This window comes from Danio aesculapii, chromosome 6, assembly GCF_903798145.1.
Source record: "Danio aesculapii chromosome 6, fDanAes4.1, whole genome shotgun sequence".
Classification (NCBI taxonomy): domain Eukaryota; kingdom Metazoa; phylum Chordata; class Actinopteri; order Cypriniformes; family Danionidae; genus Danio; species Danio aesculapii.
In genome coordinates this window covers 47,293,416-47,311,004 of record NC_079440.1, presented here as the reverse complement: position 1 = coordinate 47,311,004, position 17,589 = coordinate 47,293,416, and the positions used below count along the sequence as shown (strand labels likewise).

Genomic DNA, 17,589 nt, shown 5'->3' with positions numbered 1-17,589 from the left:
TCAGTGTATAGTTTCACAATTAATCATTAAATGATTGGGATCTCAATTCAAACACTCACGCAACATAAATTATAAATGATCATGATGTTTATCAATCCTTTAAATGCACTGCACTCAAATCTGTTTGATAGAGAATGAAATTTGAATACTTTGATAACAGTTTATAAATATAAACATATATTTTTAGATTCAAATCACTGTTTAATCACTGGCATATCCTTTTAACTTGATGCTCACAAATTTGTTGTAACAATTACATTGTTTAACCAATAGGTGGCCATTAAAATATACCACTGAATAATTCTTCAAAAATGATACATCTAGTAATGAAACGTGAAGGGCTCTGTTTTAATGATCTAGGCGCAAAGTCTGAAGCACATGGCGCAAAAACATTAAGGACGTGTCCGAATCCACTTTTTTAAGGACAGGAAAATATGGTTTGCGCCATGACGCATGGTCTATCAAGATTGTGCTTACTTTCTTAATGAGTTATGTGTGTGTTTTGAGCATAATGTGCATTAAACCAATCAGAGTCTCATCTTCCATTCCCTTTAAGAGTCAGTTGCATTGCGTCATGGCGCAATGCATGGCAGATTTTTGGAAAAACTAAACTGTTAAGCCCAAATACTTCACATTTCAAAACTATTAAACCACAAAATTTTGTTTTATTGTCCAGCAAACAAATAAATGAACAATAATAACAAAGTGTGTTAAAAAACTGAGTTATATCCAAACACACGTCCTATACTTTTTGCCCTATATATTGTTGCATCCATGTCCAAAACCCAACAGGTGGACAAATCCAAGGTTGTTTTTATTAAAACAAAAACAAATATGCATATAATAAATAATACTGCTTAATAATAATATATAATAATAATAATAACATTATACAAATGCAAATTGTCATAAATAAACTGAAAAGGCCCCCTGAGAAGAGGCATGGAGGCAGTAGTTTTTATAATTATGTAGAAAACAATAATTTTTGTAACATTTTAATCCTTTTTTTTTTTCAAATGTAAAGATATGTGTATATTGCTGTACATCTTGTGTTTATTAAGCATTGTATAAGTGTTTGAACTCACATAGATGCATAACTAATGCACTCTGTGCTGGACTTCAGACCTGGTTTTAGATGGTCAATGGTGTAGTCTGTTTCAGTTCTTTAAAATGGCAACGTGTCAACGATGAGCCTTAACACACCTCTATTTTAGACCAGCATGCCCATGAGTCCACAAAGTGCCGTAAAAAGATTTGTTATTTAAACAACGTAGTGCAAAACATGAAAATTACTGTTGCGCTGCTCTGAAAATAGCAACAAATAGCGCCAAACACATCTTGCACCTTATTGCACTGGGTGTATGATAGGGTCCGAAATTTTTTGAGTGAGTTACTGACTCATTAATTGACAAATGAGACTAAAAATGAACATTATTTGTTGTGCAAATTATAATGTTAGATTTATACATTTAGCATTATCAGCAACAGTGGCTAAGATAATATTCCACAGTACTGAATATTTGACCATTTATTTATATTTAGCTGGTTGTTTCTTGCTTTTATTTTTATTAAAATTACAGGTTCTATGTTATATTTGTTAAAACCAAAAGTTCCAAGCATTACTGTTTTTGTAATAAATAGAAAGCAAATCTGACCTGAAAAATGATCCGATCTGTGATACATAAACCATAATGTGATCAAACAGTGAGATTTGTGATCCGTTACAACAATAATATACAGTGATGTAAGTACCAATACAGTAAATATTGAAAATATCACTATATGATTTCAGTTATTACACAGTACTTTAGAGTAATTCCCCCAACAAAAGAGCTGATCTTTGCAGCATTTCTGCAGCATTTTGGAAAAAAAATAAAGAAATAAAAAATCTAATGGTAGATGGATGATAGTGGATGAGAGATACTATATCTATGGATGGCTTGGTATTACAAACTTACTGTTCATGCGCTCTAAAACTAACAAATCCACCGCAGCAGGGAACACACAGAGAAACAAATGTGCAGGGATTTGTTAGAACCGAACAGATATGACTTTGAACTGCTAGCAAATAACTCATTGTCAACAAACAATTAACTCCAGGCCCATAATTGGCTAAATAAAAAGTAGAACAGGAGGGGGAAAAGTGCTGAGTTCCCTAAAGAAATCCTTTAAGCCCTAAAGATACATTGTGAATAATTTACCAGCAACAAAATAGACTTTTATCTGGTTTCCATGGAAACGGTGAAATACATAGCCTTAGCAATAAATTATACCTGCTCTCAGCTTGAGTAAACCTGCACACAAATAATAAGTTTCAAACAGATTTGTTGTAATAACAGCGTGATCACTAAAGAAGCCTGTTTTTATCTCAAGTAAAACATTAAAAATCGATTTTGTGAAAGATTTTAAAGTTATTAAGAGATTTAAATTCAAAACTATAAAGTTTTGTAAAAAAAAAGTCACACATGATAACATATGAAGACACTTTTACTAAATAAAGTTGCAAGCGTGAGCTGTGAATTTTATACTGAAATCAACGTGCCACTTCCGAGCAGACACACAACATCATAAAACGTTGATATTAGGTTAGATTTAGATCATGATGTCAGGTGCTTTTGATGCCCAATAATGATGTCAAATTACGTTAATATTTGGTTGATTTTACGTTGTGTTGGAAAGTGATTTGGAACCAGATTTTCACCCCTTTCACTAGGTTGGCTTTGGGCCTGTTGTGTCCAAATATTTTAAACTCTCTCAGTTACAGGCCTTAAATACTATGCAAATGATAAACTTTTACTCTATAATGGTTAAACTTTCCAGTGACTCTACAAATCAAGTGTTCTTTGGCTCCTGGTCAACTATAAATCCGATTAATGGATGTGCACAGTGCAATTTCGATGCTGAAATGATATATTGTGCAGCCCTAGTAACACATAATTAAATATCACTTTGATAAACTTTAAAGGTGACCTATTATGCAAAAATAGCTTTTAAGGGGTTTAAACACAGATGTGTGGCAACAGTATGTGAATATAACCAATTTCTAAGTGTAAAAAAAAATTAATTATTTTATATATATATATATATATATATATATATATATATATATATAAAAAAAAAAACAATCTGCGGAAACACTTTGATTGAAATTCTCTATTTGTACGGGTCATCAGAGAGGGAAAGCCCCGCCCATTAGTGACGATCTATCCCTCATTAGCATAGGAAGTTAGTCTTGTTTTTGAATCTGCCACTATGCTGACGGACAGGCATTTGTAGCTCCACCTTCTTTTGAAAAGAGCACAATCTCATTTGAATTTAAAGCAACCGTCACCAAAACGGCACAATTAGAATCAAAGCCTAAAAAGGGCAGCTTCAAAGTGTTATTAAACATTATTTGTGTTGTATTTTGAGCTAAAACTTCTCATACACACTTTAAGAATATCAGATACTTATTTTAAATCTTGTAGAAAGGGGCATAACATGTCCGCTTTAACATGAAAATAGGCTAGAGGTGAAAACAGGCTTCTGTAGTCTCTTCCAGAGAGCATACCATTGGACACATGGCAAACAATTAAACTGAAACAGCATTAAAAATGGTCAGATATGCAAAGATAAGATATATTGCAAGATTAATACTGCATGAAATAGGAAGCCATTTCTTCTACTTACCATCAAGTGGAATTTCCAGGGCGTTAGTTTGATACCTGCTGCTCATATTGAGGCAAGCAGCCAAAAGAAGCAGGATTTTCCGTAACAACCGCATGACTGGCCACAGTTTCAGAGGCAAGAGCGGAGGATGACAGGGAAAGCTGCAGTCTGCCAGGAGTCAGTGCATCTCACTCCAACCCAGGCTGTGGTCTTGCTACCTGCACCAAAAACAACACAGATCTTATTGGCACCCAGACATCAACGGCAAACAAGAATCACTGCCACGCACACCCAGACTTCCCAGCAACCATATGCTAACAGTCGGCCCACGGTATCTCATATGAAAAAAACAACCCTGTCACCTGCGCAGACACAAAGACTTGCACATTCTGCATGTCTCCTGCTGAGCAACTCGCCTCAATGTCTAACCCAACTTGTAGTTACTTGAAATGCATCTGTGAGCGGAATCTCCATATTAAAGCTCCCTATCACCGAGTCCCCGGAGACGTGAATTGTATTTCTGTAAACTGTTTGTCAGTGCATGTGTGGCAGGCGCAATTTTTTCCTCTTTCCTCTTCTTGCTGAATACGAAAAATAAAGTAAAAAAAAATAATAAATAAACAGATCCTCCCCTGCAGTTATGGTAATGCACAGCAGCTGTTCCTGAAATTATACCAAATTATGAATTCATGGCACTATAACAGTGACAGATTTTGATTAGCTGGATGCAGTAGAGAGAGCAGAACCACACGGCTGCTAAATCACAAAGCTTGCAGATGTGCCCAAAATGCGCATATAGAAATTCAGTGCTTTTTGTCTTAGCAAAGTGGATGAACTTTGAGTTAAATGTCATGTTTTCCGCCATTAAACTCGTTCTTGTGCAGTCTCTCGTGATGCGATGTGCGGTAAGGGATCAGTAGTTGCTTTAACCTTTTGGAGTCTGGCGCCAGTCAGACATCTGGCTGGAGACAAAAAGAGTTCACGCCCATTTTCCCCTCAGATTCATAACCGCGCCGGCGATAAAATGCTGCAGTTGATCAAAGCCGCCTTAATGGAGGTCACCTTTACATGGCGCATGGGGAACCAACCTTGTACTTTAAAACCTACAATACAATTATGTCGATAATAGAGACTATAGCTGCCGTTTTACAAGGCATCTGTTGTCTGCAATACCTGGTCAGGCAGCATGTAAAACAATCCACACTAATCTATAGGATACTGTGGAATGAGTTTGAAAAAGTAAAATGTGTTTTATTATACAGTGTGCTGCTGAGTTTATTGGTAGCTGCACTTTTAGAAATAAAGGTACAAATTCTGTCACTGGGGTGGTACCTTTTCAAAAGATACATATTTGTTCCTAATCACCCGCTTTGAATGTTATCACTTGATTGAATAGGCGTTATCAGTGGTTATCAGCTGATAGATATGGTCCAGTAGGTTAGTAGGGTGTAATCATCCATCCACATGGTTAATCTGCTTTACTAATATAAGATTCCAGATCAAACTGGTTTTTTACATTATTGTGACTGTTAAGTTTGGGGTAGGGGTAGACATTAATAAAACACAATTAATGGAAAATTGTATAAATGTTATAAATAATTATTGTGGTTAATCAGCTATACTAATAGAGAAGATTCCTGATCCAGATCTGTTTTTACATTATTGTGACAGTTGGGTTTAGGGTTGGGGTAGATGTTAATAAAATACAATTAATGGGAAATTTTATAAATAATATAATTAATTCTCATTAATTTCCGACCACAGCCGTATGGGATCTATAGCTAATAAATCATGAGTATGGATGATAACAGCCTTCTGAGCCTACTAGTATCTATCTATCAGCTGTTCTAACAGGTCCTTTAAGAAACATATTAATAACTAAAAAAGGTACAAAAGCGAACCACGATATTGGAAAAATACAATATTGCGGTATGTTATTTTTTCTGCAACATACATTGCGATATGACATTTTGTTTCTGGGGAGTCTAACAGTATCTAGGTACAGAAATTGAATAATATGATAAATAATATCTAAAATCAATAAAAAAATATCAAGTAAATCAAGAAAAAATAATTTGGTTTGTTTTCATTCATTCATTTTCTTTTCGGCTTCACTATCACTCATCACTAGGAAACACATACACACTTATTCACACACACACACTACGGACAATTTAGCCTACCCAATTCACCTGTACAGCATGTCTTTGGACTGTGGGGGAAACCGGAGCAACCGGAGGAATCCCACGCGAACGCAGGGAGAACATGCAAACTCCATACAGAAAAGCCAACTGACCCAGCCGAGGCTCGAACCAGTGACTTTCTTGCTGTGAGGCGACAGCACTACCTACTGCGCCACTGCGTCACCACTGGTTTGTTTTTACTTAATAATTAAATAATTAAAAATCAAGTGCGTGTTTGGTCACACTTTATTTTAATGGTCCATTTGTCGAATTTAAGTTGCATTGCATCTACATGCCAACTAATTCTCATTAGATTATAAGTAGACTGTTAGGTTGGGGTTACGGTTGGGTTTATGGTTGGGTTAGAGTAAGTTGACATGTACTTGCAAAGTTTCTTACAGTCAGTTAAATGTCTGTTGAAGGAGCAGTATTAACAGATATTAAGCAGATAGTATACTAAAACTCAAATGGACCACAAAAAGTGTTACCAAGTTTTTTTCTCTTAATCAAGCCAAACAGTCTGGCTATGGGGTGGGTAAAATAATCTTGTTTTCAGTTTGAAATTTAGATAGTTATATCTAAAATTTTAATTCATGGGACATTCTACCAGAAACGTATATTATCTGGCCCCAAAATAAAAACAAATACAGTGAATAAAAATATTTCATTCCAAAAATATCAACAATGGACTGTGGTTGATTTCTGTGAGTTGTTCTGTAAAGGATATGTCCTTCATTTGGTTCTCAGATTTTTGTTCTTTATTAAAAACACTTTACAAATGTACAAACCCTGTCATTAGCCTTAGCCCAATTAAAACTACAGCTTTAATAGTTTTGTTATGCTAAAAAATGTTATTAAAAAAAACCTTTAGAAATAGCAAGTTTAAGTTGTTTTCATTCACATCAATTGATTAAACATGAAATTATACAGATAAATACTGTATAACAGATAAATACTACTAAATATATAATACAAATACATCTACAATTGTCCCCATGTTTCTGTAAATCCTGTCACATTTGCATTAAATTTAACATAAAATGCGTGCAATACACCATTAAGGCTATCACTCAGAAGTGACTTGATGGAGGAGAAGCTGACAGTGATCAAAGATGCATTCCATCATTGAATTGTATGATTTTATGCTTGTTTTGTATGATTTTTTTTCAAGGACGACAAGCTTAAAGGTCAGGCCCTGTCACATTTTTTATAAGTGAAAATATAAATTTCTGGTAGAATTTCCCACATATTAATATCTAAAATGTACAAATGTGTATTTTATAGTACCTTATAAGTACAAAAGTGAACCTTAAAAACACACAAAAGTGTACCCTAAAGGTACTAATGCCCTCCTGCATGATACAAATTGTACCTTTTAAAAAGGTACCACCACAGTGACAGATTTTGTAGCTTTATTTCTGAGAGTGTGATTGCAGCTAACTGCAATTACTGTATTATCTAATAAAGAAACTTGCATCAAAGGGAATTGTGTGATGAATTATGAATAACATGTGCCAGTTGGAGTTGTGCAATATTTATCTTCTACAATACTATTGTAAATGTTGATTTAAGTACATGAAAGCTGGGATTATGGAGTATGTCACTCACTTTGACAAACGAAAACAATCACAAACATGTATTGAAAGTCCAAAGGAATTCACTGCATGATGAAGCCTATTAGGCTATAGCTAAATGCACCTATAATTCATGTTATGAAAGCAAACATATCAGTGTATGGGCTTTTTTAACTAAGAAATGATATTGTCTTTCATATACACTAGTAGTCAACCATTTGGAAGAAGTAAGATTTGTTAATGTTTTACAAGAAGCCAATTCTGCTCACCAAGGCTGCATTTATTTGATCAAAAAATACAGTAAAAACTTAGATTTATATATATATATTTTTGCTCACTTTATTTTGATGGTTCATTTGTTGAATTGAAGTTACATTGCATCTACATGCCAACTAATTCTCATTAGATTATAAGCAGACTGTTAGGTTGGGGTTAGAGTTAGTGTAAGTTGACATGTACTTGCAAAGTTTCTTATAGTTAAATGTCTGTTGAAGAAACATTATTAACAGATATTAAGCAGACAGTCTACTAATACTCAAATTGATCATCAAAATAAAGTGTTACCCAAACTGTATTTTCATCATCATTACTGCAGTCTGCAGTGCCACACGATCCTTCAGAAATCATTATAACATGATGATTTGATCTTCTAGAATCAGTTATTATTGATATAAAATCACTAATAATGATTCTTACAATCATCAGGGATAACATGTTTGTTTTCTTGCTTCATAGTATTGTGGAAACTGTGATACATTTTACTTTTAGGATTCTTTGATAAAAGAAAGTAAAAAATAATAGCTTTTATTTTAAATCTTTTATTTTTTACACTAAATGATGACAGAATTTTCTCACAGTTTTGGGTGAACTTTCCCTTAAATAACTAGTGAACAGCGGAATTTTATCTCAATGGTTGTACATCTATACACATTTTTGCAGCAGAGTCTCACTGTTGCTCAATAGCTGTCCTCATTTAGGTTGAACTCTTCACTCATTAGGTCACTTCCTTCTTGACTTTAATTAGTTAAACACACAATAAAATGGATCAGCACTTAACTCAAAGAACAAAAGAGAGAGAGAGAGAGAGAGGGCTAAACCTTACAGAATACAACTTTATCAGTCACTTCCACCCTTTCAGGAGCAACATATTCACAAAAAACAAGCGGTGACTCCTTCAAATCCCATGAGGTCATTTATTCAGGTCTCTAATTAAAGTCAGAAGCGGGATTTGTTTAGTGCAGACCTGCATGTTCTCTATGTTTCAGTGTTTGGAGCCAGTCATGAGAAGGCCCACATGGAATCTGCGCGCGCAGAATTCTGCAGATTTTCCGCCGATTTCTAGCCCATCGTTGATTCTGTTTATTTACTTGAGTAAATGTGTGTAAATCTATATTTATTCAGTTTTTAAATTAATTACAGTTATATTATTGACTAATATGAAAATGTTCATCTGATTTATGTACAATGCAGTTTGTAAAGTAATATTTTTAGTAGTCTTTTAGTAGATATACTACATGAGAGACTTGCTTTGTTTACCAAATAAAGTGAATCTAATTGGATTTGCATTTGAAAAATTAAATACAAGTTAAAAAGATTTAATTTTTTATTTCACATATTAAGGTTTTAGTTATAATACTCCCAACATAATTCCCTAGAAATCGGCAGATTTTGACCAAAATTCTCTGCAGAAATAGCAAAAAACGTCCGCAGATTCCAACTGGCCCTAGTTATGAGAGATAACCACACTGTTTTAACCCCACCAGCTGCTTCAATCACCACCTTTTTCCGCCAGACTTTTCTGAAGCCCATCCTCCCCTTAATCTCCCCCTCTGCTTAACAAATCAGATAGGAAACACTGAGGTCAAACACCAGTAAGCGGAGGAGTAATTGAATAATTGACCACTGTGTGAATGAGTCGATTCCCTTCGTTCCTCAGTGGGGGCTCTTGTTTTCTGATGGGCTTGAACTCTGCTCCACATGCCTGCATTTCTTCATAATAGTATTAACTCTGGCGGGGAGCTTTTGTGATTCAGTGCTGGTTATGGTGACCCCTGAAATGACCTCTAGTGATGTCACTAGCAAAGATGGGATTGTACACCCCTTGACGGTCGTAATGAAAGGCTTCTGGCTATGGTCTGGCGGACTCGGGTGCGTTAAAGACAATGGTTGAGGCTCCAGTGCTTGCCCTGAGACTGATCTGACTCCCACAGATGGTGGCTAGCTTTAGTGGCCAGATTAAAATAAAAAGGTAAAGCGGTGAACTAATTGGATTGTGATTTATTGGCCAGTTTGGTGTGTTACTGGTGGCATATGTTTACCTTCCTGATCCAACTCAATGTGTCCTGGATTTACAGCCCAACTTACAGGTGCAGTATTTGCAGAAAGTATTTTCTCACTATTTACCCAGCCAGCCTTACATGACAACACTGGCTGAACCAACAGCATGATTTACATCTGACAAAACAAAATGGATGTATATGAAAAAATATGGAAGCCGTTTAATTACTACATTAACAACAGTAATATTGGTCATTTATTACAAGAGGTCTAACTATAGTGTTTTTTATTTTATTTTTTGTGTGTGTTTTGTTTTGTTGGATAATGTGATTTATGTGTAAAATACAGCAATGTATACATGTTTTTTGGGTACCTAGCAATATTTGTTTTGCATTTAAATTGTCTCTTGTAAGAGAATTCTGTATAATTCTATAAGGGAGAAGAGAGTGATGATCTTTTGTTGGGGTGGGAAATAATTGCGACGAAATGGAATTGTGTTTTTTTTGTTACCTTTCTTGCATAATCAAAAACAATAAACACATTGTTCAACAAAAAAAAAAAGAAAGAAATTACAGCTTTAGTCAAACCAGACACTTTGGTCAGTCTTGTGGCTGTTCTAAATCTGCCATATAAATAAAGTGAACGTGAAACTTCAATGGCAATAAGCAAATTGGATATTTGTCTTAAATGCAATTAAAACCTAATATATTACATTTACATTAACAATTAGTCATTTAGCAGACGCATTTATCCAGTGGCGGTTCCAGTTTAACCTGGCCGAAACCACCCCAAACATACCCCCTCCCCATCCCCCAAGAAATAAAGACACTATGTGGTTGACTTTATATATATATATATATATATATATATATATATATATATATATATATATATATATATATATATATATATATATATTTATTTATTTATTATTTTTTTTTTAATATATCAATTTAAAATTTGTAACATTTAAAATTTGTAACATTTAAATTTATTTATATATTTTCAATAAATTATATAATTATTATAAAATTATTATTCTAAATAAATAACAGAAATCAATCCTAAATTTAACTGAAAAACAATGTAAAGACACAACTGGAGTGATAATCTAAGTCCTTTGCATAATTATTATTTATGACAGTTCTATAGAATACAAAAAATATATCTTTTATAGAATTATCTATTGTCTTAGACCTGACTCATGGCCGATAATTAATGTTATGAAGTCTAAGTTACCTCCATGACTCATTATTCAACCTTTCTGCTTCATAGCCATGCTTTGTCAAAGATCATATAAACTTTAGTCGACTTGCATGTAAACAACCGGGATCAGAAGGCGCTTTCTGGTGCAAGTGTAGGTTAAAATGTCAGTATACACATCAAGTTACAACTTTTAGACCCTGAATTCTTGAACACTGAATCATTTTGTTAATGTGTTCTTTTATAGAAAGTAAGTCAATCAATTATCAAAATAAGTCCCTAGAAAAAAAAAATTACAAAACCTGAAAGTGTGTGTACTTAAATAATAATAATTGCCTACATTTATATAGCGCTTTACTGGACACTCAAAACGCTTTATTCATTGGCAGAATCTCCTCATCTACCACCAGTGTGCAGCATTCACTTTGACATGACGGCAGCCATATTGCGCCAGACCGCAGACCACACACTAGCTGATTGGTGGAGAGGAGACAGAGTGATGAAGCCAATTATGATATGGGGATGATTAGAAGGCCATGATAGACGGAAGCCACTGGGCAAAATTTGGCCAAGATACCAATGTTAAATCCCTACTCTTTTCAAAGGACATCCTGAGATTTTTAACAACCACAGAGTGTATGGACCTCAGTTTAACATCTCATCCAAAAGACGGTGCTCGCAGTATAGAGTCCCCTTCACTATACTGGAACATTAGGACCCACACAGAACACAGGTTGAGCAACTCTGCTGGTCTCACTGACACCACTTCCGGCAGCAACCTAGCTTCCCCATGTGGTTTCCCATCCAAATACTGACAAGGCACAACCCTGCTTAGCTTCAGTGGGCAACCATGTGAGAGTAGCAGAGAGCTAGCTGCCTTTATAAAGAACCACTTAGTTAGAAGGAAATGCAACATGTTAGATAGTCATATTTTATATGTTTTAATTAGTAGTTATTAGGTAAGGATTTACTTAGTATGAATAAATCAAACTGTAATTCAATTCAATTCAATTCAATTCACCTTTATTTGTATAGCGCTTATACAATGTAGATTGTGTCAAAGCAGCTTCACATAAAAGGTCATAGTAAATAGGAACAGTGTAGTTCAGTTTGTAGTGTTTAAGTTCAGTTCAGTTGAGCTCAGTTCAGTGTGGTTTAATAATCACTACTGAGAGTCCAAATATTGAAGAGCAAATCCAACGATGCGCAGCTCTACAGATCCTGAACCATGCAAGCCAGTGGCGACAGCGGAGAGGGAAAAAAAACTTCACTAAAGGCGGAAGTGAAGAAAAAAAACCTTGAGAGAAACCAGGCTCAGTTGGGCACGACCATTTTAATTTCTCCGCTGGCCAAACGTTTGTGCAGAGCTGTAGTCTCAGTGGCGGAGGCTGGAAGCTGGCCTCAGCGAAGACTCGTCTGTCTCTGGAGCGTTACAGGAATCAGTCTCATGTTCTCCACTACTCCATGACCATCACAGTGGCTGCTCAGGATTCGGCCAGGTCCAGGATATAAAAAACCTTGGGATCATCTCGTCGTTGGTCTTGGATCGAGTCAGTGACTCTGCATAGTCTGAGGGCCTCGGGAAGAGTATCCCCAGGTGGAAATGGAGAATAAAGAAAATAATTAGCGTAGCTGATGTTCACAGTGTATATCAACAAGATGCATAACCTGTGTGGAAGCCCCCAAGTGGTGCACTAAGTGTATGCTTTACTGAACAGATAGGTCTTTAATCTAGTTTTGAATTGGGAGAGTGTGTCTGAGCCTCGGACGTTATCAGGAAGGCTATTCCAGAGTTTAGGAGCTATAAATGAGAAGGCTCGACCTCCTTTACTCGACTTTGCTATTCTAGGTACTACCAGAAGCCCTGAGTTTTGAGACCTTAAAGAGCGAGTTGGATTGTAGCGAGACAGAAGATTGGTTAGATAAACAGGAGCTAGATTATTTAAAGCTTTATATGTAAGAAGCAATATTTTAAATTCAATACGAAACTTAACAGGCAGCCAGTGTAAGGAGGATAAAATTGGGGTGATGTGATCAAATTTTCTAGACCTGGTAAGAACTCTGGCAGCTGCATTTTGTACTAGCTGAAGTTTGTTAATAGAGGATGCTGGGCAGCCAGCAAACAGTGCATTACAGTAGTCCAGCCTAGAAGTCATAAAAGCATGGACTAGCTTTTCTGCATCTGAGATGGATAGCATACTTCGTAACTTAGCGATATTTCTCAGATGAAAGAAAGCAGTTTTTGTGACATGGGATATATGATTTTTAAAAGTTAAATTACTGTCTAATATGACACCCAGATCTTTTATAGTAGAGCTAACGCTAACTTTGTATCCCTCTAATTGTAGGTCGAGTTGTGAGATCTGCTGAGTACAGGATTTAGGCCCAATAAGTAATAATTCTGTTTTGTCTGAGTTTAAGAGAAGATAATTGTTGGTCATCCAGTCTTTAACATCTTTAATACACTCAGTTAGCTTGGACAGATTAGACGTCTCGTCAGGTTTAGTTGAAATATATAATTGAGTATCATCTGCATAGCAGTGAAAGCTGATCCCATGTCTTCTAATAATGTCTCCCAGGGGTAGCATGTATATTGTAAACAGCAAAGGGCCTAAAACTGATCCTTGAGGCACCCCGTATTTTACTGGGCTGATTTGTGAAGGCTGTCCATTAATATTCACAAACTGGTAACGGTCAGATAAGTATGACTTAAACCATTGTAGGGCATGTCCCTGGACACCTGTAGACTTTAAGCGATTAATAAGGATACCATGGTCAATGGTGTCAAATGCCGCACTAAGATCGAGTAGAACTAATAGCGAGATGCACCCTTGGTCAGCAGCTAAGAGTAAATCGTTGGTTATTTTCACTAATGCAGTTTCTGTACTGTGATGAGCTCTGAAACCTGACTGAAACACTTCAAAAACATTGTTGGTCTGCAGAAAGGAGCATAATTGAGCAGAAACAACTTTTTCTAGTATTTTAGATATAAATGGAAGGTTTGAAATAGGCCTATAATTAGCTAAGTTGCTGGGTTCCAGTTGTGGTTTCTTAATAATAGGTTTAATAACAGCTAACTTGTAAGGATTTGGAACGTGGCCTAAAGATAAAGAAGAGTTGATAATGTTAAGAAGAGGTTCTCCTATAACAGGTAGCAATTCTTTCAGTAACTTTGTTGGAATTGGGTCCAATATACACGTAGCTGATTTAGAGCTATTTATAATTTTGTCCAGCTCTTCCTGTTTTATGATTTTAAAGCACTGTAGGTTATTTAGATTCAGAGACGTGTTTACTGGATCTGAAGTATAAGGCGGTGCAGAAAGTTTAATATCTCCTATTTTCTGTCTAAAGCCTTCTATTTTATCACTGAAAAAATTCATGAAGTCATCACTACTAATTTGCGGTGGAACGTTTTGTTCCAAAGATGACGATTATTTGTTAATTTAGCAATGGTGTTAAATAAGAATCTAGGATTGTTATGATTATTTTCTATCAGTTTGCGGAGGTGCTCAGCCCTGGCAGATTTTAAAGCCCTCCTATAGCCAATATTAGTATTATAATTATAATATTAATATGATAATTTTAAAGCCCTCCTAATTCAAAGCAGTTCAAAAGAATAAAATAACTTTCCATAGCAATATTTTAGAGAGAGTGAATTCATTATATAAACCCATAGATGAATCCAACCTTCCATCACACCATATATGAAAGTCATTCAATGTGAACCTATTCACTAGAATGAATCTCTATAGCAACACAGAATACTATAAGTCTGCTTTAGAATCATCAGGAAATTGTGCTTACTTTTTTTTTTTTTTGCCTTCAAATCAAACTTGTGCTTTCAGATGGCAAAGTTCAGATCCTGCCTGGCTAGAGCACATCAATAACATGTCCAATCATAGTGAAGACTACAAGGTGGAAAGTAGGTGGACTTTAAATACTGTTTGAACACATTCAACCACATGAGTATTTATACTACAAAAGCAATAAGATCTAATATGTTTTGTCTCTGTACTGTAAGTGGTCAAAAGTGGACAAGCTTAAAACATCTGGGAGCCTATTTACAGATTAGCATTGTATATGGGTGGTTTTGATCTTTAATATGAAAAAATGTGATTGGATAATATAGCCAGACTTTACAATATCCCATTTTGTAGACTGAAGATTAAACCCACCTAGACTCTCCCTTATTAGGAAACTGTTAAAACTATTAAAAGTGGATGATTAGGAGGAATTAAACATCAGGAATAAACATAAATGTGTTTCGCTTGTCTACTTGTGATCCTATCAACCAAAAGACATCTTATACTAGATGTAAACAGGCACTCAATCTTGAAAAAGTGACAATTTTGTGTTTTAGAATTAAGTAAATGGTCACATTTCTCAAAATAGACATCACAAATCATACTTGTAATATAAGAAAAAATTGGTTTTCCTTTGATGAAACCCAAGCTTATAATAAATTATAATTATGTAAATAATCTTTTTTTAATCAAGCATAGCGATTGCATAAATGTATCTACAAAGACACAACAACACCTACAATGTATTGTAATGACAGTTACAGCTGCTTTTATAATAATGTTGTCAGTCATGATTGTGTTTACACAGATGCAGTCTGCAATATTTAAACATCATGTTGTAGTTACGAGTTAAACATAGTCGTAGAGTTGTAGTTAAGACTCATTATTAGTAACAGATTTTGTTCTGTTAAATAAGTGAATGGTTTTATATCGTTAATAACAGCCCTGTTGCCTTATACATACGTACTGTGAGTCATAATATGTACTGTAATAATATGCAAATCAGTGATAATTTCGTTGATTTTTTTGTCTTAATTTTCGTGACGAACAAGTTTCTACCAACGAAAGAAGCAAAGCGAGTCAAGTCAGCCAGAAAACATGATGCTTGAGGTAACTTTGGGCTCTTTTCTTGAAGATTAGACAGAATTAGTCATTTAGTTTTTTGTTGTTGTTGTTTTTCACTTGGAAGGATACTGAATGTCAGTGGTGTTAGTAAACTGAATAGTGATGCTTCATAAGATTTATGTTTGTAGCTACATGTTTGTTTGTTTTTGTTCATGATTGACCCATCACGTTAACGTTATATGGCACAAAATAATTAAAGACCGTTTGGAAATTTGATGCTGTTTTTGCGCTATCACCATTTAGTGATGCCATGTTCTGGGAAAACCGAAATTGTGTGGTGGACGTCAATCGTAACTTTTATTACCTGGTTTTGTTTCAGAAATTATTCATTTACAAATTAGGCACTGGTTATAACACATAAAGTCTTACCAAAACATTAATTGTAATATTCAAGCCAGATTGCCTGAAGGCCTGTGAAAGAACTCTTCAGTTGAAAATTGAAGAATGAATCAGAAATCTGGCAGCTACAAATAGGGCAAAATGGATCAGAACAACAAACTCCCTTTATGGATGTTAGTAAGCCAAGATAGCAACCAAAGCCAGCTCCCCTAAACATTTCAATCTACAACATTCAAACTAACAAAGCTCATTCCTATACAGCCCACCTACGAAATACCCTGTAAACACCAAAAGTGGGACTTTCTGAACAACTACAGCCTGTTCTTAATCCCCACATCTTAGTCTAATGATACTGGCAAGGGCTAAAAGCTGTCCAGCGTGGGAAGGTCTGGATGAACTCTGACCTGGCAATGCCTGGGCAAAAGCGGCCTGGAGCAAGAGCCAGAGGAGGAGGAGAGGGTAGAAATTGGGCCGAGAGAAATCAAGAGCAAGCTTTTCTCCCCAATTGACTGATGGCGTCGTGCCCCTCGCGCACTCCGTCGCCCACCGTGAAGACTCATTTAGCATGGCGGATGAGCGTAAATCAGGACAGTGAAAAAAAAAGGAAGTAAACTGGCAGTGGAAGGGAGGCGCTTGGGTCTTCAAGCCAGTGAAGAAAAACACAATCACGTCTATTCCTCACACAACAGGATCCGTCATCACTAAAGCACTGCCAATTGTCTGATTATTACTGGCTGTGATTTATTAAATAACAAACCAAGATGCTTCTACTAGCCAGAAGATAGCATTATAATCCTAACACTCCTTTTTCCTACCTTTTTAATCAATTGGATATTTAGCACCTTGCATTGTATTTGTTTGTGCTCATTTTCAGTTTTAAAAAAGAGCTGAAAATATTGGGTTAACTGTTTTCAAATAAATTTAAATGACACTTTTTAATTCAACCCAGGTTCATTCTGATTATGTACCCCTAAATACATTTCTGGAGAGCACCAAATACATCCTTGGAGCTACTTTTTTTGCAGTTTTTGTTCTCATGAATCTGCTAGAGGCCGCTGTGTCCACTTTTTCAGATCTCAAATTTCTCTCGCAAGTGCCATTCGCAGATGCTCTTCTCGCGTAAATCCACCAGAGGCTGCTGTCAACTGGTCCACCCTCCTCCTTCCCTAAACCCAACTGATAGTGTTTTAAAAAGCACCAACTGACCCCCCACCCCCTTCCTAAACTCAACCGACAGTGTCTTTAAAAGCGATCCAGAAACAGATTTTTACCACGCTTTCAGATTTTACCACATTCTCACCCTGTTATTTACTTGTTTATTTTATTTTTTGGCTTTTGCTTTTGTCTAACCTGCTTTCTGGAACTATTCTTTACCGAACTTGAACCCCGTCATCACGGTCAACTCCACTCTGCGTCTCAAGTCCGCCAACATATGCG

At 35.7% G+C, this 17,589-nt stretch overlaps 1 protein-coding gene across 7 annotated transcripts in view; it reads right to left on the bottom strand.

The window, feature by feature from the left end:
• The window catches only part of chl1b (cell adhesion molecule L1-like b), a 189,058-nt gene that overhangs the window by 70,241 nt on the left and 101,228 nt on the right, over nt 1–17,589 (bottom strand). For 5 of the 7 annotated variants that reach the window (XM_056460391.1, XM_056460397.1, XM_056460390.1 and 2 more), the window contains exons 2-3: nt 3,670–3,866; nt 1,959–1,976 (exon numbers count right to left, since the gene is read on the bottom strand). In XM_056460391.1, the coding sequence (XP_056316366.1) occupies nt 1,959–1,976; nt 3,670–3,763 (112 nt within the window). In that variant the 5' untranslated portion in view covers nt 3,764–3,866. The remainder of the gene's footprint in view (nt 1–1,958; nt 1,977–3,669; nt 3,867–17,589) is intronic. The other 2 variants (XM_056460392.1, XM_056460395.1) reach the window with 1 other exon arrangement.